Source organism: Halichoerus grypus, chromosome X, assembly GCF_964656455.1.
Source record: "Halichoerus grypus chromosome X, mHalGry1.hap1.1, whole genome shotgun sequence".
NCBI lineage: Eukaryota > Metazoa > Chordata > Mammalia > Carnivora > Phocidae > Halichoerus > Halichoerus grypus.
The window spans coordinates 4823474-4849254 of record NC_135727.1 but is presented as its reverse complement, the minus strand read 5'-3'; the positions used below and the strand labels follow the sequence as shown (position 1 = coordinate 4849254).

At 46.1% G+C, this 25781-nt stretch overlaps 1 protein-coding gene across 4 annotated transcripts in view; it reads left to right on the top strand.

Moving 5' to 3' along the window:
• The window catches only part of MAMLD1 (mastermind like domain containing 1), a 116128-nt gene that overhangs the window by 45453 nt on the left and 44894 nt on the right, over positions 1 to 25781 (top strand). For all 4 annotated transcript variants that reach the window (XM_078065495.1, XM_078065496.1, XM_078065494.1 and 1 more), the window contains exon 2: positions 14452 to 14610. In XM_078065495.1, coding sequence (XP_077921621.1) covers positions 14515 to 14610 — 96 coding nt within the window. In that variant the 5' untranslated portion in view covers positions 14452 to 14514. The remainder of the gene's footprint in view (positions 1 to 14451; positions 14611 to 25781) is intronic.

Genomic DNA, 25781 nt, shown 5'->3' with positions numbered 1-25781 from the left:
CTTACTAAGAGTAGAGGATAGATGAATGGACAAAGAAGAGATGGTATATATATGCAGTGGAATGTTATTCAGCCATAACAAAGAACTGAACGCTTGCCATTTGCAGCGACATGGATGGAGCTAGAGAGTATCATGCTAAGAGAAATCAGTCAGAGAAAGACAACTACCATATGATTTCAGTCATATGCGAAATTTAAGAAACAAAACAAAGGAGCAAAGGGAAAACCGAAAGAGAGAGGCAAAGGAAGAAACAGACTCTTCACTCTAGAGAACACACTGATGGTCACCAGAATGGAGGTGAGTGGGGGGATGGGGGAAACAGGTGATGGGGATTAAGAGTGCACGCGTTACGATGAGCAGCGGGTGATGTATGGAAGTGTTGACTCACTATATCATACACCTGAAACTAATATTACACTGGTAACTAACTGGAATTAAAATAAAAACCTTAAAAAAAGATTAGAGGATATAAACTTTCTTTTCTCCAAACACAAGATGATTCATCCTTTTTCTAAAAGGAACATCTTTCTAAAACCCCAAGTTAGATTAAGGAGTGATAACAATTTGGGCTTTATAAAAAAGCTCAATTAGTATATAATTCACATACCATACAATTCACTCTGAAAGTGTACAAATGAATGAGTTTTAGTGTATTCACAGACATGTGTAACCATCCTCACAATTAATTCTAGAACATTTGTATCACCCTCAAAAGAAACCCGTGTCCATCACTCCACATTCTCCCCTCTCCCCATGTCAAAAGTATAATCAGGGGCGCCTGGGTGGCCCAGTCAGAGAGCCACACTCAGTGGCTAGGCAACCACAAATCTACTTTCTTTCTCTACAGACTTGTCTGTTCTGGACGTTTCATATAAATGGTCCTCCATGTTCCTCCATACATGTTTAGTATGTGTCACACTTCATTCCTTTTTATGGTTGAATAACATTTCATTATATGGATAGACCACATTTTGCTTCTCCATTCACCAGTTGATGGACATTTGGGTTGTTTAAACCTCTTGGCTATTGTGGATAGTGCTACTATGAACATTCATGTGCAAGTTTTTGTGTAGATGTGCTTTCAGTTCTCTTGGATATATACCCAGGAGCGGAATTGCTGAATCATGTAGCTACTCTATGTTTAACTTGTTCAGCAACTGCCAAACTGTTTTCCAGAGTGGCTGCCCCATTTTACATTCCCACCAGCAATATTTGAGGATTCCAATTCTTCCATACCACCTGGGGCTTTTTAAAGTCAACTTTTAAAAGGTAAAAGCAGTGTTTTAGAATATTGATATATTTATTAGCACAAGGCTATAATTACATGCCTTGCAGCTCTTCACGCTCTCGGAGCAGTCCTTTCAGATGGACACAATGAAGGATGTGTTATACGTTCCTAAGGACACATGGGCGCCAACACACCGAGTCATTGAGGCTCTAGGCTGAGGGACTGCTTTAGAGGGTTCCAGTCCAGCCTTCCACTCAAGCTTGTGCTGTCCTCGGGGAGCCTACAGACCACAGGGCAGCCAAGTACTTCCCGCCGTGCGTGATGGGGGCACAGAGGGAGCTCTCCATGTGTACCATGTAGGAGTGTTGGAGAGAGCCAGCGGAAATGCTGTGTACATTGCCAAGCCAAATGCCTGGCTCGTGGTGGGCACCCACTGGGGGCGGTTATATTTCTGTAGAGAACTTCGCATTTTACACATGAGGACACTGAGTCTTTAAGGTGAAGCTGCTTTTCCAGAGCCCCATAACTTATGACTGAGAAGCCGGCCTTCCTACATCAGGGCCTGTCATTGGGCTCCAAAGTCCTGTCTGTACTGATATCTAGACGCCTGGCCTCTTTAATCCTTGACCTGCCTGTCTCCAGCCTGGGTTCTACCTGCTTCTCCCGGGACTGAATCCTGCTGGAACCAGGGCATCCTACCTGACTCATGCCCGGCTTAACACCAAGATTGTGAGTGGCAGATAGTAATTACGAATAGTTAGCAGGGTGACCTGCTGTGATTAGCAGCCGCAGTGGCCATGATGGATGGCTGCGAGCTGCTCGGTCTGTTCCTCATGCAGTGCTCTCTGCCTATCAGCAGCCCCACACTTCTTCCCACTGTCTGGCCTGGAAGTTCTGGAAGGTAGGTGTGGCCTTAGCTTCCTGGTCCGTATGCAGCCAGCCATCAAGCCAAGGGAATCCTCCTTCCCTTCGTGTCCTTGCTTCTCCATTCCCACATGCTCCCCCCCGACCCCCACTTTTGTCTACAAAATTTTATAAACTGTTTGCCATGAGCAAAGCATTGTGTCAGGTGCTCTGGTTCAGAGCCACCTGGGAGAAGTAGGATGACCCCTGGCTTCAGGTTAGTGGGGTGGGCAGAGAAATAAGAGTCCAGAACTGGGTGTTCTTTAAGTGCCTAGAGTCAAAGACGGCCCTGGGCTGTGAACACTCCAGCTCTTAGTCATCCTAATGAGAGCTAATCTTTCACCACAGAACAGTAAGTGAGCCCAGAAGCTCGGAGTAACCAGTGAGCGTGCTGTGCTCCGGACACGGGCCAGTCCTTGCTGGTACTTGTACCTTCCCCTACAAACATTTTTGTCCCCAGTGCCGGAGTTTGTTGGGGCTGCCATAACAAAATTCCACAGACAGGGCGCCTTGAACCACACACGTCTGTTTTCTCACAGCCCTGGAAAGTAGAAGTCTGAGATCAAGGTGTCAGGAGGGCTGCACTCCCTCTGAAGGGGCCACGGGAGGACCTGTCTGCTCTTTCTTCTAGAGCTTGGTGGTTCCTTGGCTCGTGGCAGCTTCACTGCAGTCTTCGCATGATGTTCTCCCTCTGTGCATGCCTCTGGGTCCAAATGTCCCCTTTCTATAAGGACGCCGGTCATACTGAATTAAGGGCCCACCCTACTCCAGGATGACCTCATCTTAACTCCCGACACCTGCAATGACCCTATTTGCAAATAAAGCCACATTGTAAAATATGGGAAGGAGACAGAGTTCAACCCATAGCACTAGTGTGCATGTTTGGAAACAGATTTGAATTATTTATCCATCAACATTGAAGATCTGTTCTTCCACAAGCCCATTTGAAACCTGGAGGTCTTTTGGCTTTTTCTTTGCTTTGGGGGCTAAATTTGACCCTTGAAAAATGAGGCCTCTCCTATTGAATGTCTTCTATCCTGACCAAAAATCTGCCCAACAACCTGGTGCCTCGGGGTGGGACATCATGGCCTCAGGGGTCACCTTGGGAATGGCTGAGCCTGTCTCCTCACCCTCGCCCCATCCAGGGGACACAGAGGAAGAAGCAGTTAGGATGAGGGACACGCTCAGGTCTGTCAGTGCGCCTGCGAAGTAGGCACCCAACTCGGCTTCACAGCATAGCACGCTGTTTGGACCTTCCGGTCCGAAGCCCAAGGCTATTCCTGGCCGAGTTGGTAGCGGTTGGGGGGCAAGGGCAGAACTCCTTTGTGCTTTTTTTTCAAAAACATTTTATTTATTTATTTGAGAGAGAGCGCGCCCACAAGCAGGGGGAGGGGCTGAGAGAGAAGCAGACTCCCCACCGAGCAGGGAACCCGACGCGGGGCTCGATCCCAGGACTCTGGGATCATGACCTGAGCCAAAGGCAGACGCTTAATGACTGAGCCACCCAGGCACCCTTCCTTTGGCTTTTAAAGAAGATTTCAGGCCTGGGTTGCTCCAGCAATATCCTTACGCTCCCCTTCCTTCCTTGCCAAGTGCCTTTAACTTGGCTCCTGGTTTCCTTCCTCTGTCATGCCTGCCGCCGGGTGGCCGCAAGGTAAAGCTGGCCCCAACTGGCACTTGGAGGTGGACATGAGGGATGTGGCAGAGTCCACAGACCCGGGAAGCAAGAAGTCAGGCACTAGATAACCCCAGAGCTCTGAGTGTGGGCGGCCAGGGTGTCCCAGGTGTGTGCTTAGAGCCTGAGGGGGAAACAGAGACTGCCCACAGGCCTCTGTTCTGAAGCTGAGATATGAGAACGCCCCTCGCCTCACCCTGATCCCCACGGGCACGGGCTACAAAGTCCCAAAGCAATGCATCTCCCTTGGGCAGCCACGTATTTGAGGATGCGGCACGTTTTCTTTCTGTATGGAGGCCAAACGTGGATATGTATGAAGTGGAAAGTTGAATGCACATGGATTTGTGGGAATGAAATCCAAAGTGTGTGTGGCAGATGGCTCTGGGTTTCCTCTACAGCCCTGGACTGTGCTTGGGTAAGAACAATTGCTGGGGGTTGGTTTCTTTTTATGCAAGGGGCGTAGGCTTCCCGAACAGGTGCTCATGGGCGTTGCCAGGGGACGAGGAGCCCAGGCGGGCCTCAGGGATGGAAAGGTGGTGGACCCCTGCTGTGGACAGAAAGGTCTGTCCAAGGGCTGTTTCCCAGGCCCAGGTTCATCTAGAGGGAAAGAGGAACCTAGCCCACGGCCCGAGGCTGGTATGCTGGGGGTGGGAGATCCCTTCTGACTTGGACCAAACAAAGGCAATTTCCGGGCGGGAACCTCCTGTCAGCGCCCCCTCCATTGGCTGTGCTCCCCAGCCCTGGGTCCCCCCAGTGCCTAAGTGCGCGGCTGTGGTGCTGAGCCAGTAAGCTGCTGCTTCGGACCAGAGAATCAAGCCTTTGTTCTGGAAGCTCTGGCCATTACCCCCACTTGTCCCCTTTACGTTGGCTGCTGGGAGCCACAAAGGGGCAGGACAAGAAATCAGTAGAGTGGAGTCTTTAAAAGCAAAAGCGGCATTTTTTTTTTTTTTTTTTTTTGCCTTTTTTCTTTAGAGCTGAATGGGTAGCTTGTTTGATGTCGATAGGTTTTGTGTTGCCAGCCCTGAAATAAGATCCTGGCCTCCGTCCCCCACACGGGCTCCAGATGCCGGGCCAGGGAGTTAGTGATGGCCTCTGCGGTAAATGGGGTCTCTTTTTCCCAGTTTTCTTTGGGTGCATTGTACATTATATGCCATTTTGTCCCCAGACCCTAGTGTTTGAGTGAGGTTACAGCCAAGGCCTCAGGCTTGGCCCCTGAAACACTCAAGAAAGATTTGGGTGGGAATTGTTTTTTAAAGAATAAAAAGGTCTGTACAAACTTCTGTATGTTGCTTTAAAAAGGAATGCTACTTAGGACATGTCCCAGACGCAAGAAGAAGAATCAATGTCCCCCTGGCTCTGGACATTGACATCTGTTTAAATAACAGTTCGCTTCTTATTTTGAAGTAATTACAGCTTCAGGGGAAATTTCAAACATGGTAGAGAGGCCCCCGGCGGTTACACCTTATATCCCAGTTGTATAATATCAAAACCAGGAAATCGATATTGCCATGGGTTTTTTTCTAATGAGTCTCGCTACAGGTCTTTTGTGTGGACATACATTTTCGTTTCTCCGGGATAAATGCCCTGGAGTGCAATTGCTGTGTCCTGTGATACTTGCATGCTTACTCTTAGAAGAAACTACCAAACAGTACCATTTTACATTCTGACCAGCAGCTTCTCCACATCCTCACCTGTTTTTGCCATCATGACCATTTTTTATATTAGCCATTCTGATAGGTATGTAAGAGTATCGCTTTGCGGTTTTAATTTGCAATTCTCTAATGGTTACTGATATCGAACATCTTTGTATGTGCTTATTTGCCACCTGTAGAAACTTGAAAGTATAATGTCTTTTCACATCTTTTGCCCATTTTCTACTTGGATAGTAGTTTGTCTTCCTACCAGTGAGTGTTGAGATTCTTTATACATTCTAGATACTAGTCCTCTATCAGATATGAGGTTGCACATACTTACTTCCAGTCTGTAACTTGTTTTTTCATCCTATTCACAGGATCTTTTCACAGAGCAAAAGATTGTATTTTTGATAAGGTCTGATTTGTCTATATTTCTTTTTATGGGTCATGCTTTTGGTATCATACCTGAGAAAGAACGTTTTGCCTAGCTTTACATCCTACAGATGTTCTCCTACTTTTTTCCCTGAAACTTGTATAGTTTGACTCTTATATATAACTCCATGGTCCATTTTGAGTTAATTTTTGTGTAAGGGATGAGGTTGAGGTTGATGTTCATTTTTTTGCCTACAGATGTTCACTTGTTCCAGAACCCTGTGTTAAAAATGCTATTATCCCTGCACCAGATTGCTTTTGCACTTTTGCCAAAAATCAGTTAGGCGTATTTGTGTGCGTCTTTTTCTGGGTTCTCTGTTTTATTTCAGTTATCTGTGTGTCTGTCCCTCTGCCAATACCACATGATCTTGATTAATGCGGCCATATAATAAGTCTTGAAATTGAATAGATTGATTCCTTCCACTTTACTCTTCTTTTTCAAAATTGTTTCCACCCTTCTACTTCCTTTGCCTTTCCATTTAATTTTGGAATATTATTCCATTTATTTTAGAATAATCTTGTCTGTATCTACAAAAAGCCTTGCTGGGATTTGGGGGCACCTGGGTGGCTCAGTCAGTTAAGCATCTGACTTCAGCTCAGGTTCTGATCTCAGCATCCTGGGGTTGAGACCCATGTTGGGCTCCACACTTAGTAGGGGGTCTGCTTCTCCCTCTGCCCCTCCCCTTGCTCATGCTCTCTCTCTCTCTTTCATATAAATAAAATCTTTAAAAAAATCTTGCTGGGATTTTGATAGGAATTGGTTAAAGCTGTACATCAATTTGGGAAAAATTGACATCTTTACTATGTTGAGTCTTCCAATCTATGAACATGGAATATCCCTCCATTCACTTAGCTCTTCTCCGATTTCTTTCATCAGTGTTGCATAGTTTTCAGCATATGAGTTCTATACATGTTTTGCTTAGGTTTCACCTGGAAGTTTTGGGGCAGTAGTAAATGGTATTGTATTTTGCAGAGGTGGGGGTTGGCAGAAGGAAAGGGAGAGAGAGAAACCCAAGCAGGCTCTACATCCAGCATGGAGCATGACTCGGGGCTCCATCTCAGGCTCATGACCGTGCGCCTCAATGGTATTGTATTTTTAATCCCAGTGTCCATTTATTCATTGATGGCACATATAAATGCAATTGATTTTTATTCATTGATCTTGTATCCCGAGACCTTCCTGAACTCTCTTCTTGGTTCTAGGAGTTTCTTTGTAAATTTCTTAAGGTTTTCCACATAGACAATTGTGCCAACTGCAAATAGAAATAGTTTTACTTCTTTTCTAACACGTATGTCTTTCATTTCATTTTCTTAGCTTAACGGACTAGCTAGAATTTCCCAGTACTATGTTTTTGTTTTGTTTTGTTTTTGTTTTTTTAATTGAGAGATATTTGACATACAACATTGTGTAAGTTTAAGGTGTACAACATATTGATTTGATATAAGCAGTGAAGAGGGCAGATATACTTGCCTTGTTAACAGTCTTATAAGGAAGGGATTTATTCTTTAATCATTAAGTGTGATGTTAGCTGTAGGTTCATTATTGACATCCTTTATCAAGTTGAGCAAGTTCCCCTCTATTCCTGGTTTTCTGAGAGTTTTTATCATGAATGGATGTTGAATTTTGTGAAGTGCTTTTTCTGCATCAAATGATAGGATCGTATGATTTTAATAGAAGTTTTTTTGTTTTGAGATAATTGTAAATGAACATGCAATTGTAAGAAATAATCCAAATAGGTCCCATATACCCTTTAACCAACTTCCCCTAATGATAACATCTTGCAAAACTCTAGTACGATATCATAACCAGGATGCTGACATTGGTCCATACAGCCAAGGTACAGAACATTCCCGTCACCACATGAATCCCTCATGTTGCCCATTTGTGGATACATCCACTTCCTTCTGACACTCACTCCTTCCTTAACCATTGGCAACCACTAATCAATCCATTTCTATAGTTTTGTCATTTTGAGATTGTTACAGAAATGCAATTATGCAGTATGTAAATTTGGGGGATTGACTTTTTTCACTCAGCATAATTCTCTGCAGATTCATCCAGGTCACTGTATGGATCAGCAGTCATGTCTTTATATTGCTGAGTAGTATTCCATGGTACACATGCACCAGTTTGTTTAACAGTTCATCCATTGAAGGACTTCTGGGTTGTTTCCCTTTTTTGGCTATTATGAATAAAGCTACTCTAAACACTCGTTTGCAAAATTTTGTGTGAACACAAGTCTTCATCCCTCTGGGATAAATACCCAGGAGTTCAGTTGCTGGGTCATCTAATGGTTGTGCGTTTAGTTTTTAAAGAAACTGCCAGACAGTTTTGCAGTGACTATTTTTGCAGAGTGACTTTTTCATTCCCGCCAGAATGATCCGGTTTCGCTCATTGTGGCCAGTATTTAGTGTTGTCGCTATTCTTTTAAAGGTGAAAGTCGCATAACAATTTAGTGTCATTTAATACATTCACAATGTACTAAAGCATCACCTTTATCTAGTTCCTAAACATTTACATCACCCTGAAATAAAACCCCATACTCATTAAGCAGTAATTCTCCATTCTCCCCTCCCCCCAGCGCCTAGCAAACACCGATCTGATTTCTCTCTATGGATTTACCTATTCTGGACATTTCATATAATTTCATACAATATGTGACTTTTTATGACAGGCTTCTTTTCACTTAGTGTAATGTTGTCAAGGTTCATCCATGTCCTAGCCTTTCTAAGTATTTCATTCCTTTGTATGGTAGAGTAACAGTCCACAGTATGATTGTACCATAATTTGTTTATCTATTTATACATTGATGGACATTTGGGTTATCTCCACCTTTTGATTCTCGTGAATGATGCACTTAAGAAGATTGTGTAAAAGTGTTTGAGTACCTATTTTTGATTCTTTTGGATATATACTTAGAGTGGAATTGCAGGGTCAGATGGTAATTCTGCATTTTACTTTTTGAGGAACTGCCAAACTGTTTTCCACAGCACCCATGACATTTAAATTCCCATCAGGAATGTACGAGGGTTCCGATTTCTCCACATTCTTGCCAACACTTGTTATTTTCCTTTAATTATGCTATCCTAATGGGTGGGAAGTGGTATATCATAGTTTTGATTGGCATTTCCCTTAGGCCTAGTGGTATTGAACATCTCTACATGGGCTTGTTGGCCCAAAGTGTATCTCCTTTGGAGAAATGTCTATTCAAGTCTTTTATCCATTTTTTAGATTGTATTGTTTGTCTTTTCATTGTTGTAAGAGTTCTTTATACATTCTAATTCATACTAGATCCTTTTCAAATATATGATTTGCAATATTTTTCTCTCATTCTGTAGGCTGTCTCATTTTCTTGATAATGTCCTTTGATGTGCAAGTTTCTAATTCTGATGAAGTCCAATTTGTCTATTTTGTTGTTGTTGTTGCTCATGCTTTTGGTGTCATATCTAAGAATCCTTTGCCAAATCCAATGTTATAAAGATTTTCCCTTATGTTTTCTTCTACATGTTTTATAGTTTTAGGTCCTGTGTTTAGGTTGATCCATTTTGAGTTGATTTTTGTATATGGTGTGATGTAGGGGGTCCAACTTCATTCTTTTGCATGTGACTATCCATTTGTCCCAGCATCATTTGTTAAAGAGACTATTCTTTCCTCCACTGAATAATCTTGACACCCTTTTTGAAAATCAATTGGCTGTAGATTTATGGGTTTATTTCGGGATTCTCAAGTCTATTCCATTGGCATATATGTCTGTCCTTATGCCAACAGCACACTGTTTTGATTACTGTTGTTTTGTAGTAAGTTTTAAAATTGGAAAGTGTGACCCCTTCAACTTTGTTCTTTTTCAATATTGTTTTGAGGTGATCATATGATTTTTACTATTTTGCTTGTTAATATGGTGGATAATGTGGGCCTTGCATCCCTAGACTAAACCTGACTTGATCATAGTATATAATTCTTCTTATAAACTGCCAAAACTTTGTTATGGATTTTTGTGTTTCTGTGCATGAGAAATATTAGTCTGTAGTCTTCTTTGTACATTCTTCATCTTTGCTGTCAGGGTAACACAGTGAGTTGGGAAGTGTCCCCTCCTCTTCTATTTTCTGAAGAGATTATGTAGAATTGGTGCTAATTCTTCTTTAAACAACTGGTATAATTCTAGTGAAACTGTCTGAGCCTGGAGTTTTCATTTTCTGGAGTTTTTTTTTTTTAATTATGAATTTAATTCCTTTAATAATTATTTTGGTAAATTTTGGTAGTTTGTGCTTTTAGAATAATTGGCCCATTTAATCTAATTTCCAAATTCGCATGGGTAGAGTTGCTTTTAGTATTTCCTTATTATTCTTTACATGTCTACAGAATCAGTAGTAATATTCCCTTTTTCATTCCAGTATTGGTAATTTGTGTTTTCCCTCTTTTCCTTTTGTTAGTCTTTCTAGATGCTTGTGAATTACATTTTTTTTTTTCTAAGAACCACCTTTTCCCCGTTGGGCTTCATTTTTTTTTCTGTCTTCAATATAATTTCAATATCTGTATCTATTCTTTATATTCCCTTCCTTCTGTTTGTTTTAGGTTTGTTTTGCTCTTCTTTTTCTTGGTATCTTATTTGGAAACGTATTGTTTTTAGACTTCTCCCGCATTTCTCTCTTGTAAGAATTTAGTACTGTAAATTTCCCTCTAGCTTTACCTGTGTCCTACAAATTTTGATATATTGTATTCTTGTTTTCATTCAGTTCAATGTATATTTATAAAGTAGTCTCCATGCCCAACATGGGCCTTGAACAAATGACCCTGAGATCAAGACCTCAGCTGAGATTGAGACTTCAGACGCTTAACCAACTGAGCCACCCAGGCACCCCAGTTCAATGTATTTTTAAAGTTTCTCTTGAGACCTCCTCTTTGACTCATAAATTTTTTTAGTGTGTTGTTTAGTTTAGTTTAGAGTTTTTCCTATTGTCTTTCTGTTGTTGTTTCCTAATTTGATCCCATTATAGCCAGAGAAAACACCATGTATTATCTCAATTCTTTAAATGTCTGTGTATTTTTTTGTTGTCCAGATTATATCTATCTTGGTATATATTCCTTGGGTGCTTGAAAAGAATGTAAATTTTACTGTTTTTTGGTGGAGGGTTCCATAAATGTCAATTAGGTCCTGTTAGATGATGATGTTGTTGAATTCTTTGTATTGATTTTCTGTCTGGTTCTATCAGTTGTTGAGAGAGGAAGTTGAAGTCTCCACTATAAATGAGAATTTTTCTATTTCTCCTTTCAGTTCTTTTGATTTTTGCTTCATATGTCATGTAGTTCTGTTGTTTGGTGTGTGCACAATTAGGATTACTATGTCTTCTTGGTGGATTGACCCTTTTATCATTATGTAATGCCCCTCTCTGTCTCTGGTAATTTTCTTTGTTCTGAAGTTTACTTTATCTGCTAATACCAGAGCTACCCCATTACTATTTTTTTATTAACATTTGCATGATATATCTTTTTTCACCTTTTACTTTCAACCTGTTCATATCATTATATTTGAAATGAGCATCTCATAGACAGCATGTAGTTTCATCATGTTGTTTTTTCACTCTGCCAATGTCTGTCTTGTAATTGGTAGATTTAGATCATTTTCATTTTTTAAAAATATTTTGTTTATTTGAGAGAGAGAGAGAGAGAGAGAGAGCGCACAAGTGGGGGGAGGGGCAGAGGGAGAGGGACAAGCAGGCTCCCTGCTGAGCAGGGATTCCAATGCAGGGCTTGATCCCAGGACCCTGAGACATGACCTGAGCCCAAGTCAGACGGTTAAACAACTGAGTCACCCAGGCACCCCTGGATCATTTTCATTTTAATGAACTTACTGGTAGTTAACGCTTAAGTCTACCAATTTATTTTTATTTTGTTTGTTCTGTTTTTGTTTCTTTATTTTCTTTGTCCTAACTTCCTATAGGTTACTTGAACATTTTTTGAAATTCCATTTGATGATTTGTGTATAGTGTTTTCGCATGCATCTTTTTTTTTTTAAAGATTTTATTTATTTATTTGACAGAGAGAGACACAGCGAGAGAGGGAACACAAGCAGGAGGAGTGGGAGAGGGAGAAGCAGGCTTCCCGCCGAGCAGGGAGCCCGATGCGGGGCTCGATCCCAGGACCCTGGGATCATGACCTGAGCCAAAGGCAGACACTTAACGACTGAGCCACCCAGGTGCCCCCCCGCCCCGCATGCATCTTTTTGTATGCCATTTTTAGTGGTTACTCTAGGTATTATATCATACGTACATAACTTGTAATAGTCTACTGATGTCAATATTTTACCAGTTTGAGTGAAGTATGGAAACCTTACTTCTCTTTCCACCTCTCTACCCTCCCCTGTTTATAATGTAATTGTGTTAAATATTTCTTCCACATAACATTTAGAACCATAACATGCAATGTTATAATTGGTGCTTCAACCATCAGACATAATTTAGAAAACTTGAGAGAAGGAAAGTCTATTATATTTACCCATATTTTTTTCTTTCCATTGTTCATTCTTCCTTGGTGGTGTCCAAAATTCCTTCTTTGATCACTTCCTTTCTGATTAGAGAACATCCTTTATCCATCCTCCTAGGAATGGTCTGTTACTAACAAATCCTTTTAGCTTTCCTTTATCTCAGAATATCTTGATTGCCCTTTCATACCTGAAGCATATTTTCACTGGGTATAAGATTCTGGGTTGACAGTTCTCTTATTTCAGCACTTATTTAGATCTTCGGTTTTAGCTGACTTCCTCTGACAATGCTTTGGCAGGGAACGGGGCACCATCTCATTTCTGCCAGGTTCCCCACTTAGCCTTCATTGACACTGAGGAGGTTGGGGTGCCTCATTACTCCTGGGTAGTAGTGATAGTTCTAGCTCCCTACTAGGCTTTCACTGATACCGTCCTGGCTGGGATCGGTAGGAGTGCCTCATTGATGTTCCCCATGTGATCTCCACTGACATTGACAATGATAGGATGTGGACTCATTACCACTGTGTGGAGCAAAGGTCCCGAATCTCTCTTAGGCCTCCTCTGATACCACCCTAGGGGGGACAGGGAGAAATAAATCATTGCTGCTGGGTGGGGGTGGAGTCTAGGCCCCCACTTGGCCTCTGATGTTGGGACTTGATGGGACCACAATTTTTCCTGTGGTGTTTAGCTGAATTAGAGCAGTTCTTGTATAAAAGTTTTCTGTCTTGGTGGGCTGCCCCTTTCCTGGCCCTTTAGCTAAAGAGAGTAGGCTTTTGTCGGGAACTTTTCGTCAGTGTCCATTGGCATTTTGGGGTTGCCAGCTTCCTCAGGTCCGTGTCTGAGATCTATGAGGCAAAAACCCAGAGAACTCACCACCACATTGTTCCTTAGGTCCCAAGGTCCCTTCTTCTCTCCACTTTTCAGGGTCTTCTTATGTTGATTTTATATATAATGTCCAGAGGTTTTAGTTGTACTCAGTGGGAAAATGGGAAGGGTACGTTTCCATTTTCCCAGAGGCAGAAGTCTGGACATTGACATTTTCGTGCCCAATTCTATACTGCCAAGGGGATTTCCAAGAAGGAGAGCTTCCCTCACATATGAATGCCTTAACAGAGCTCTTATTTCATGTCTACATCACAAAAGACAAAAAGAAATGAAACAAAATAAAATGAAAAAAAAAAAGCTTTACTTGGTTTAACACAGGTCTGCTTATCTGTCATGGAGGGCATACACTGGGGTAGACATGATCACCATCTGCTTGGTTAGTTTTGTGTAAACCAGTATACCAGGGTTTCATGAGCCCCTTCCAACACCCATTGCTTCCTTCCACTGACTGTCAGGTTATAAACTGTTCGTCAGCTTACTTGGCTGGGTGCTAATGGGAGCAGAGTTGGGAGCTGCTCCTTCAGTGGGCCATAAGGCTTACTCTACTAGAGCCGTAGGGGTCTTAAGCCATTACCTGATCCAACCACCATGATTTGCACATAAGAAAATTATGTCAGAGAACAGAAGAGTCTTCCCCAGATCTCACTGCATACCACACGCACAAAAAGCCAGACCTGGGGCGCCTGGGTGGCTCAGTCGTTAAGTGTCTGCCTTTGGCTCAGGTCGTGATCCCAGCGTCCTGGGATCGAGCCCCGCATCGGGCTCCCTGATCGACGGGAAGCCTGCTTCTCCCTCTCCCTCTCCCCCTACTTGTGTTCCCTCTCTCGCTGTCTCTCTCTCTGTCAAATAAATAAAAAATCTTTAAAAAAAAAAAAAAAAAGCCAGACCTAAGATCCCCATTCCTTGCCTTTAAGCCTAGTGTTATTTTAGTTACGTCAGGCTGCTTCTCCACCCATCCTTCCACTCTCCAGTGAATTCTGCTCTACGCCATGGCCAGGGACTGCCATCTCATCCCAGCCAACGGCTTCACAGAAGTGCCCCTCATCCCTGGGGGTGGGAAGGGGTTCAATGAGGGTGGTGGGGTGGGGAGAGAGACATGAAAGGGAATGGGGCTGACTCCAAACAAACCTGTCCTCAGAGTGAAAGTCTGTGATTCACGGGGTCAATGGTCTCATCTTCATATCTGAAAGACAGTGTACTTTTTGTCTCCCTAAGCCCTGTGTCTAGGTCGTTTGGGAAGCGCCTTGGAGAGTCAAGAATAAAATTGCAGGTCAAACAATGGATGACTGGAAAAGTCGGCTTGTAATCAAGAGCATGGTTCCCCATTTCGCCATGGTGGGAAATCGTCAGGAGCCCAGAAAGCTCCAGGAATCGGTCAGACAATGGGCTACTGGGGGGAGGGGGGTGTTGAATGCTTCTAATCTTAAACTTGAACATGAGATGTGTTATTGAAATTCTCTATGCAAGCTTGTTGGCAGAGAACCAACCCAAAATATAAGGAACTAGAATCTGACCTAGAAAAGATGTAGGAGATGAGCTGACCTTGCCCCTTACGAATTTCTGGAAGAGCAGGAAATACAGTGCAAGGATGCATCCCGATTCCCAGTCTAGTGATCTCTGCACTGCACCCCTTCAAGTAGAAAGAAAGGACGAGTGCAAGGGAAGAAAAGCCTTCTTTTTCTCTCAACAGAAACCAGGAATGTGGAACTGACAGAAACGAGATATATTGCATTCGCTTCCTGGTACCACCAAGAACAGGAAGCCAGTGAGTAGGGCACAGAAAGAGATTCCCATTCAAACTCTCTGGCTCTGGTGTTCTTTTAAAAAACCCACTTGACAAATTTCTCCTTTCCTTCCTTGGAACCCAGACCTCATCTATGTCTGAAACTAAGGGCTAGGGCTTCCAGCAGTAGTTCTAGGAGCCAGGACAATAGATGGGACCACGAGAGCCGCTGGTTAGTTGAATTTGACATTAAAAGCCTGCAACATCACCAGTCTACCAAGATTAGCTCCGTTAGTAGGAGTCGCAGCAAACACAATGGCTGTTATCTCAGTGTATTGGGTCCACAGAGGAGTGGCTTACTTAATCTCTGAAATTAATACAGCAGAGAGGAAATGGCTCTTATAGAGCCGTGGGTCTGCTTCCTTCCTGTTCAGAGAACTGGGAGCTCGGGGCTCTGAGGTAATGTCATTTCACATAACTAGAGGGCTGGCCTCTCCCATTCCAAGGGCGATCCACTTTCAGTAAGTGCACAGGTGTGGGGGGGAGATTGTTGAAATCTTGCTTCCCTGTTTCTCCTCACTGTCTACCACCAACAGTGTATTGAGAATGAGGTATCCAGTTGAGTACATAGACATTTACAGAGTGTAAATCTCCGCTCACAGAGATGGCAGTCAGATGGGATGGCAGACATGGAACGATCACTTGGCCAGCCGCCTGTCCTCCACATTGCCAGCCCTTCATACAGGCATCTTGTAGAAGGCAATCTCTAACCTCCAGCTCAATTACCCTTTAGATTTCTTTTTTCTTAAGATTTTATTTCTTTATTTGACAGAGAGAGACACAGAGAGAGCAGGAACACAAGCGGGGGAGGGAGAGAGGGAGAAGCAGGCTTCCCGCTGAGCAGGGAGCCCGATGCGGGGCTCGATCCCAGGACCCTGGGACCATGACCTGAGCCAAAGGCAGACGCTTAATGACTGAGCCACCCAGGTGCCCCTACCCTTTAGATTTCTTGCTTCTCTTTTATGGTCAACAACTGAGTCAGTGAAGGAAAACCTCTTGGTGATGCATCCAGAGTCCAGATTCATTTGGGCGTGACTTGCAATTTCTCCTCTGTTTCACACTGGGTTTTGCTCCTAGGAGGAATGGGTGGGTTGTAGTTGCAAGGGTCCTCTTCCCCTTTTCCTCCTGAGCCCCACCAACACCCTTTAAAAGAGTGTGACTGGCAAGTAACTGCTTTGGTTTTGATCAGTGTAGACCTCAATGCCGGGAAGGTTTTCTTAGAATAAGCCCTTGGAGCAGCCATCCGTGCCTTCACTTAGGAGAAGTGGCCATTGCTCACACCATTTCTGGGCTTGGCATTTCCTCGCAGGTGGCCTTACAGAGCCCTTTTTAAGCCTTGCCAAAAAATTCACGTTTATTGCTTTAGAGTCACACCTTGGACTTGATCAAAATCAGTCCTTCTTCCTCCGTGGCACACCGTGTTCTCTGCCCTTAGCTCTGAGTTACCTGTTTCCAAAATTCTAAGTTGTCCTAGAAGACCAAGGATTTGCCCCAGTTGAGGGGATCCAAAAAAATATGCCTCAGGCTCCAAAAGCAACTCTCCCAGATGAGTCTCCTTCGCAGTAAAAAGCACATGTGTCTTCTTGGAAGATGCATGTGGTCTCTGAAGGGGATGACATGGAAGGAGCCTGCTCCTCTGGCTGGCCTGCTGGGCCTGCGTGGAGTCTGGCCAAGCCGGGTGCTGTTGTCACCATCGGCCCACAGTGAGGGCACTTCTTGGTTTGAGCACAGCTGGATTTTCGTGGTCGTTAAATCTCTGCCACCTCAGGAAGCTACCAGATGCTAACGTGGAGCTCAGCTGCACACACCGAGGATCTCAGCAGCCCGGGTGTTTGTGGTCTGAGGGACAGAGACAGACAGGTCAGATGCAGAAGGGCCTGCCGGTTCACCATGAAACCTGCTGTGCAGACAAGTTATTGCAGAGCTCAGAATGTGAGGGGCTGGCATCTTTCACGTGAAGATCTGATCGAGATGCTCAGCTTACCTGCTTCTCTCATCCTTTCCCAAAAAGCAAACTAACAGCAGCAGCAACAAAAACATGTTTCAAGTGAAGTTCTGTTAATAAAATTCTATCAGTCTCAAAGGAGAAGTCTTTTAAATAGCCCTGAGCTATTTCATGTGAATAACTGAAAACCCCCTTGCAGGAAATGTACATCCTAAGACCATCCTAAGGGCTCAAGACATCTGGATTCTAGTCTTGCTTCTGCTACTAAATGGCTCTGGGACTTTGTCCATCCTTTGCCCTCCCCAAGGGCAAAAGTCAAATGAACCAGGAGTAAGAATAGCCACCTTTAATTGAGCGCTGACTAGGAGCATTATCTCCCATAATCTGTAGGATAATCCCGACGAAGAGGCTATCTCCAGGAAACTGAGGCTCAGAGAGGTTAAGCAACTTGGCCGAAGTCATAGGGTACGTTGAAAATCCCCAAGCACTGAGCACACATCAGGCAGGAGTAGTCATCATAAGGGATCTCAGCGGCACAAACACCTTTTCAGTATTCACTCCTTCATTCAGCAGCGTGATTGCTTAATGACACTCATGATCTGGAGAAAAGCAGAGTTTTACTTTTTGAACATTGGGGCACCCCACCCCCAAGGTTAATAAGGCATCTAGTCTCTGCCATCAGCATATGGAGTTTTAACAGGAGGCAGAACATTTGGTCCTTCCCTTTGAAGTTAAGCTCTCCGTTCCTCCCCCAGACCGGTGGGTTGATTGATTACTAGTGTGAGAATCTCTAAAACATCACGTCACCTCTGTCTCAGTCTCCACCCACTGCAGGTGCAAAGATGCCCCAGCTCTGAGCAGCCACCTGGTCCATTCATAGAGCAGCTCCAGACCAAATGGGGGCATTCAGGGCACACGGTTGGAGAAGGAAGGAGACACTGCTCATTGCCCATCTTCTGTGCTTTGTCATGTAATGATACTAAATGGCCCGCTATAGGTGACGGTGAGTTGGCATGCCCAGTAGTCCTCCTGAATTTTCCAACCATTCTTCCTCTTTATGGATGAGGACACTAAGGCCTGAGAAATCCAGTGAGTTGCAAGAAGATGCCCATCAAGAAGGTGGGGAGTTACATCAAGAGGCCTCATTTGGGTGGCCCCAAGCGCAGCCTGCTTTCCGCCCACAGACTGACCAAAACCAACCGCTCACTACTTCTACTACTTCTTCTTCTTCCTCTTCTTCTTCCTCTTCTTCTTCTTCTTCTTCTTCTTCTTCGTCCTCCTCCTCCTCCTCCTCCTTCTTCTTCTTCTTCTTTCTTTTCTTCTTCTTCTCCTCACCTCCAAATGCAAGTGGGGCTGAGCAAGGGGGAGAGAGGAGCCCTGTGTGCAACAGGGAAGATGGAGATTGGGATGGCTACAAAAATACTGACCCCATCCTATCTGTCCCTCTTCTTTAGACTGGTGATCTTAGAAATACCGAGTAAGGGGAGGGTCATTCACCTCCTGCTGTGGCGTGTGATCAGGGCTCAGGATTTGTATCCATTGTCCTTGGAGGCACCTGCCTTTCCTTGCAAAAAGAGCACAGGACTCAGTAAGGAGACCTGGAACTAGCATTTTGTGAGACCTTGAGCACGTCCCTTTCCTCTTGAGCTTGGAGGGCCTGTCTCTGGCCTCCCGCCACATTTCCAGGGTCTGTCCTATGTGCCCAGCCCTGTGCTAGACCCTGGGTTCCAGCAGTTTCCAGTCGAAGAGCAGACTATTCCCAGGCTTCCTCCACCGCGAACAAATCGGTCCTACTCTGTAGTTCTATTTATCCTACCCTGAAACCAGGAGGGGAGAATTGAGTGGCTCTTTCATGCGAGCTACTTTGTATACATTAGCTTATCTGCTCCCATGGCACGGAGACAGGGCTTCGTATTTCTACTTCACCAACAAGGTGACTGAGGCTCACGGAGGGCGGGGACTTCCCCAGCATTACAGTCAGTAGGTTGGAAATTCAGATCTCAACTCCAGGTGCCCTGACTCTGAAGGTCCTCCTCCTTTGCTGCTTCCCATTCCCAGATTAGGAACCCAGAGCGTTAGGGCCATCTGCAGGCTGGGCATGACTCTCGGGGCTCAGGCTGGAGCAGCGGACCAGAGTCCCAGGTGGCCTGGAGATTTCATCCCAGTGGCAGAGACAGCCCATAAACAGAGGTAGAGTGGACACATCTTTATATCATCCTGGTGGCTCTCTGGAACCTTCTGACCGCACTGTCTACAGCCCAGCCTGTGTGCAATGAGCCGGCTGATTAAAACCTTACAGGGAGATAGGGACAGCCAGCCAGGACCTGGGCTGAGTTGTCTAAACGGCCTTCTTGGAAGCCCAGTGTCCCCCACTTCATGCAAGCTGTGGGCACATTGCAGGTGCGGGTCTGGCCCCAGGAGAGGGGAGTTATGGGTATGGCCCCACTTCCAAAAACCAGGTGGTCCAGGGACCGGCTCACCAGGTCAGCAGCTGTCCCCGACGCTTACTAAGAATCTTGCATGAGTGTCTGGGCTTAGGTCCACACCAGTAAAATAGGGTTAATAATCCGACCTCTGCCCACGTCAGGGTTTCTGGGATGACGAAGACCAAGATGTGGATACGAATGCAGTCTAAAGCCCACGAGGTATTACTGCTGTTCGCACTTTTTTTTTTTTTAAACGATCAGAGAATGGCATTGGCTCAGAAGGCAGTGGGAAGCGTGTCCTTGGAGCTCAGGTAGAAACACGCAGGACCCCTGAGGACACCTCAGTCCCAGCAGCAGTCTCTCTGCACTGAGAAGGGCTGCATTGTGCTAGAGCTCTGAGCATTCTGGGTCAAGGCCTGCAGTGCGTATGCGCCTTTCTATTTTGGGGATCCTCCCCACGGAGCACGCAGCTGCTCGCTCCCTTTTCCCCCTCCTCCTCCTCCTGCAGGAAGGGCCCTTTCCTGCTTCAGACGTTCAGCCAGGGCAGCCACCAGGCAGAGGCCCTGCCTTCAGACCGACCCCTTCTGCCGGGCCGAGCGCTGCTCAGTTGGCAGGATACTGCTGGGCGCCGCATCTGGGTCCTGCCTGGGTAGCCCAGTTCAGCAAACCGGTGACCTGAAAATCGCAGTCTGTTTGAAAGGGAGGGCGCCGGGAGGGAGTTCCATTTGGCAGCTGGCTTCCGCTGGCATCCGGGAGCTCCATGCTACCCTGCCTGCCTTCCTGCCTGGCCCCTGCCCCCTGGCTTCCTTGACATTAGGCCCGAGGTGACAGGTGTCTGGAGGTTGAGCTTCCCGGGAAGGAGAGTAGACCCTGTTGGACCCTAGGCCGGGGCGGTGGAAGAGCCCAGCTGAGCGGCAGCCCATGCTTCACCCCTCATCTAGGGTATGTGCAAACTGGGGGCAAGCCCTGAAGATGAGGGCCTGGGGCTCCCCAAAATCTGGGCTGGCCTGTGTTGGCTGAGGCCTCTTGCTTTTGCTGGAAATCCCCAGCTGGAGAACTCAATAGAACTGCGCTTGCAGACAGATATTTGGGTCAGCAGCTGCCCCTGGGGTGCCGAGTTCCAGACCTCACGGGGGAGTGGGGGAAGCAGGTGCTTCTGAGGTTTGGGCTACAGATTCTGACTTCTGCAGTCAACATAGAATAATTTGTTAGCACCCTCCCTTCTCCCCTTCGCCTTTCCTTCTCCTCCCCTTCCTTCCTGCCTTTTCTTTCTCCTCCTCATCTCCCTCCTCCCTTCTCACCAGATTTCCAACCCCTCAAATACCAAATTTAGAAAAGCAGCCATGAGCCATAGGCTGCTGGACTTGACCGCTGAGGGCCCAGGCGTGGTTGCCCCTGCCACCACCTCCCATCCTCCTGGGACCCTGAGATCTTCCGGTCCACTCAAGGCTCAGGCCCAGGCACATAGTAAATGATCAATAAGCAGCAGCCACTGTTCCTCTTGGCCAGAAGGTCCCTTAGAAATCATTCAGGCTAGCCCCTGTGCTGGACATAAGAGGCCATGGACACACAAAGGAGAAGGAACATGTCCAAGGTTATTAGGTCAGTTAGTGAATTTAATCACACTTTCTGAAAAGCGGTTGTCTCTTGGCCTTGTGCTTAGAAACAGAAAGAACAGGATAATTTGCAGGAAACCTTTTGCTCCAATGGTTAATTCAAACCTGCAGATGCCAGCTGAGCCCTGTCACAAGGCTAGGTGCTCTGGGGGTACAGAGATGGGGAGGAAATGGTCCTTGCTTTCAGAGAGCGGCAGGCCGAACATGGCGACCTCGAGGTTGGCCAGAGCACGGGGCTGCGAGGGAAAGAGGTAGAAGGTGAAGCTGTCTTATCATAGAGACCCCTGAAGGCCTGAGGGAAGAGGGTGGGTGCCCTGTCATCAGCGAAGGCGAAACATGGCATTTGAGACTGCTGCATACCTGGCCCAGTTCAGACCCAGTCCAGAAATGGTTCACCTAACTTGGGCGACAGTCAAAATATTGAAGCTTTTCAGCTCTGAAAATGTCGCCTGCCACTCTTGTCAACAGTAGACTTCCGCGGCCCCCTGCAGTGAAGGGAGGGCAATTTGGAAATAGCGGATTTCCCCGGGGGAAGATGCTCAGCCCAGGCTCTAGGTCAAGGGCTGGCCAACTCCAGCCCCACGGGCTAAATCCAGCCGGCAGCCTGTTTTTGTAAAGTTTTATTAGCACACAGCCACATCCGGCCGGGAACATATTGTCTACTGCGGAACCGCACCGGAGCCCGCGTGGCCCGCCAAGCCTGAGATAGTTACCGTTCGGGTCTTTACGGACTACGTTCGCCGTATCCTGATCCAGGTCACTGGGCTTTGGTTCATCTTCTCCGAAGCCACAGCTTCTCCTAACAAGCGGGTACTCCTCTACCGCCTGAGCGAGAATCCCCGATCCTCACGCCCCCCCCCCCCCCCCCGCCCAGGGTTCCTCTCCCTCTCCGATGCCACAGCTGGCTCAGTCCCCCGCTCAGTCCCCCTGCCCCTCCTCCGCGGTCCCTGCCTCGGTGACTGTTCCTGGTTCTTCCGACAACTTCCATTTCTCCCTGACCTGTCAGCATCCAGAGGCCTTTCATAGACAAGTTGAGCAGATCGTTCCTGCCGCAGACAAGTTCTAATCCACCGCCTTCCTGGAACGTGCCAGGAGCTTCCCCCGCAGGGCCTTCTCGGGCTGCGGCCCCGCTTCTCTCCCTGGGCTGTGCTCCTTCTAAGGGTTTTCTCTTTGGGGCCCCCAAGACAGCCTTGCTTTGCACAGTTAGTGGGCAGAAGCCTGGGGCCACCTTTCTAACTGCCTCTTTTTGTAGAATGAGCTTTTGGTGCCTAAGTTTTCTAGTGATAGGACTGCCTGTTGGACACTGTCAGGAAAGTTGAACATTTTCTTGCTTCTTTTTGCCCTTTAAGTCAAGCCTTTGGGGGTTAGAACAATTAACTTGGCCACTATAAAATACCTCCAGGAAGCCAGCCCCCAACATCTGCTTTCTGAGTATATGGCTTCAAAGAGCTGAGTGTACGGTGGCCGACTGCTGTCCATCCTATTTATTTTAGCCTCATGACAGCTAAGGAACTGAAAAATGCCTTGCCCTTTCCTGTAGTTAAATCTGACATAGAATTACTTTATTGGCAGCATTTTAACAAACAGAAATCTCCCATGCTTCCACCAGCAATTCAGCTTCAGCTTTCTAGGTGGACAGAGATCATTATAAATGTCTGCAAGGAGACAGTTTTGAGGTTTCTGCTAATTCAGGGTGAGTCTTCTTCCCCGGGCTCAGCCAGTGGAGCTTCTAACAGAGAGGTAGAGCAAAAAGGAGCTATCCTTAGGGACACCCCCCCATCATCAGCACCACCTCTACCAAATAGCACCATTACCATCACTGTCGTCCCACCGTTCCACACGCTCGTGCACACACGCGCGCACACACACACACACACACACACACACACCGAGGCAGGGGAAATGTTAGGTTATATGACCCATTCCATGATGTGATCACAGACACTTTCCATATAGAGTGAAAGAAATGAATATTTTAAATTGTCATTATTTTCACTATGTAACCCACGCCTGTTGCTGTGCGCTTGGGGGCTACGGAACATCAGCATGTGTTTGTGGGCAAAATCAAATTAGGATTCATTACCAAAAAAGCCTCTTCTCCCCAAGTGCACACCTTAAAAAGCACATAAGTTTGGATGAGGGATCTTTGACTTCGTAAAAGGATTTACTGAGGCTTTTCTTTCAATGGCAAATTCTTTTTCTTCCAATGGCAAATTCTTGTTGCATTTTATGATGATTTGGTTTACAAAAGTTAGCCTTGCCCACAGCTGTTCAGAAGTACAGCCAATGAGTAAAGGCAGATCTCCCTCGAATGACAAATGCTGCTGAGTAAACCATGTTAAAGGCTATTTTAGGACCACCAAGAATGTGTTTGCATTTTCAAGAGTGGAAAGAGAGAGAATATTTATTTGGCCTGTGCACCATGCTGGGTACTATGCTCGCTTTACATTTCTAAACGCATGTGATCTTGTAACAGATTTGTGCAGTGGGCCCTACTATCCCCAGTTTGGTTGTTGAGCATTGTGAGCGAGCCAAGCGCCACTGAATCGCACACTTAAAAAAGGTTCATTAAATGCTCTGTGAATTGAACCTTAATTAAAAAAAAAAAGAACACCTAAATTATTTCACAGAGTATATGCATACGAAATCATTAAAAAAAATCTCATTGTATAACCTAAACATATACAATTTTTACTTGTCAATCATGCCTCGCTCTATAAGGCTGGGAAAACCATGATGCTCCTTATCTCATATCCCTTCCCAGCCTCTGCATCCATGGTGTCGGAGCTCAAACAGCCTGGCTCTAAATTTTACTAACTGTGGTTGGTACATCTGCAGACAGTTAGTAGATCTTAGAGTCACAAGTTGGCACTCAGCTGCTAAAATGTGCTTATTCACAAGCATGTGACCTTCAGAATGCACGAGATTAACCAGGTGGCTCTGGATTCTTCTCCCACCTACACAGCTGTTTGGTTTCTCATGCAAGGAAATTCCTGCCTTGTTCAAAAGCCTGTTGCCATTTTACTTAACTCATTGTTGGGGCACAGGCCAAAGTGAAGTCTCCTTGCCCCTAAGATTCAAGACTCATCCTTCAAACCTTCCAAGGTCTGGTACCTAATTTTGTTCTTCTTCTTCTTTTTTTTTTTTTTAAGTAATCTTTACATCCAACATAGGCCTCAAGCTCACAACCCCGAGATCAAGAGTCTGACACTCCATTGACTGGGCCAGCCAGGCACCCCTAATTTTGTTCTTTTAATGTTATATTCTCTTTCCTAAAGATGGGCCCCAAACTGTGTAAGTTTCAGTCCCCACAAAGTAGAGATCTGTACCTGGGAACAGAGGGGGAAGGTACTGAGCAATAAACAACTCAAGTTGGTGTCCCAGCAATGGGGAGGAGTGCCTCCCACAAAATCAGGACTGTCACCATGGCCTTGACTCTGTCATCTGCAATCCAGTGGGGACTTGCTGTAAGGAGAGATAATCCCTCCTGCACTCACCCGAGCAGAGGTAGAAGCCTCTAGGATTATCTGAATGGAGCGCCATGACTACCCCATGTGGTGCATGATTTCCACGCAGCTCAAACTGCTCCGGCTCAAAATGACCCAGGACTTGTTTCCAGCTCTTGGATTATCAATGGCTACTTGTTACCCCAACTCAGCTCCACCAGAAGTCCCTTCCCTGAAATACGCCAACAGCCCCCCTAAAAACTCACTCAGCCCATCAGGGCCCAGACCAGGGGCTTCCCCCACTGACCCCACTCTCAATCCCATCAGCATTGGCAAGGAGCCAACCACTGCCAGATGGGGCCCGCATCTGGAGTCCCGGACAACATGGGGGCACTTGTGAAAGGAAGGCCCGGGGAGCCAGGGCCCAGACAGCAAGGGAGAGGGTATAAGAGCTTCCCGTCCGATGTGTGGTCATCAGCCAGACTGGGGGCCTCACTGGGGGCTTCGTGGTGTGGAGGCAGAGCCTACCAAATGGCTTCAGAGCCACCAGGATAGCTGCATTCCACCTTCCTGGGGGGCTCTGAGTGCTAGTCCAGCTAGATGTGGAAAGCAAGGGACAGGGTCAGTCACAGCCCAGGGCAACAGAGAGACATTAACGACATGTCCACCAGACTAAGAAGTGTCAGTGTCCGTGGGCTCTTGGGTGTTGTTCATGTCTCTCTGTGTTTCCCACTGGTGTTGTCGCCCTCCGGGTGAAGGGAAGTTCGGCTTTTATGAAAAATGCCTAGCCTCCTGGTGGGGACTTTCCTTCCTCGCCTCTGAAATCTTCTACCTCTCTGGAGCATTCTAGAAAAAGAGTGTTTTCTCAGGAGCAGAGATTCCTTTGAGCTGTGAGGTAGACCAAGAGCTGACCTAGAGCACGGGAAACGAGAGCTCTGTGACCATGAGCAAAGCGGCAGGCCTGAGGAGGTGCCCAGACTGTTCTAGAGGCATTCGCTAGCAGCCGGGCCTCACTCCGGCCAGGGGGCTTTGCCATCAAAAATAGGAGCTCATGGCCTCTGGAAAATTGGAAGCACCGTGGTGCCTTTGGCACGGTGTTCTCCGTGAACTCAGTCCCCTTCTCTTCAATTTTGGTCATTTCCTATGTGCTGGATTCCGACTGGAGAGATGCAAAGTGGTGACAGTGGCTGGTGAAGGAGTTAAGGGCAGGCAGGTGGGGGACATAGGCCCAGACGACTGACAGAGCCCATTGCCGAGTTCTCATTCTGGATAGATCTCCAGGAACAAGCTTTAAAAGAGCACCACTGATTTTCACACGCCCCTCGAGGT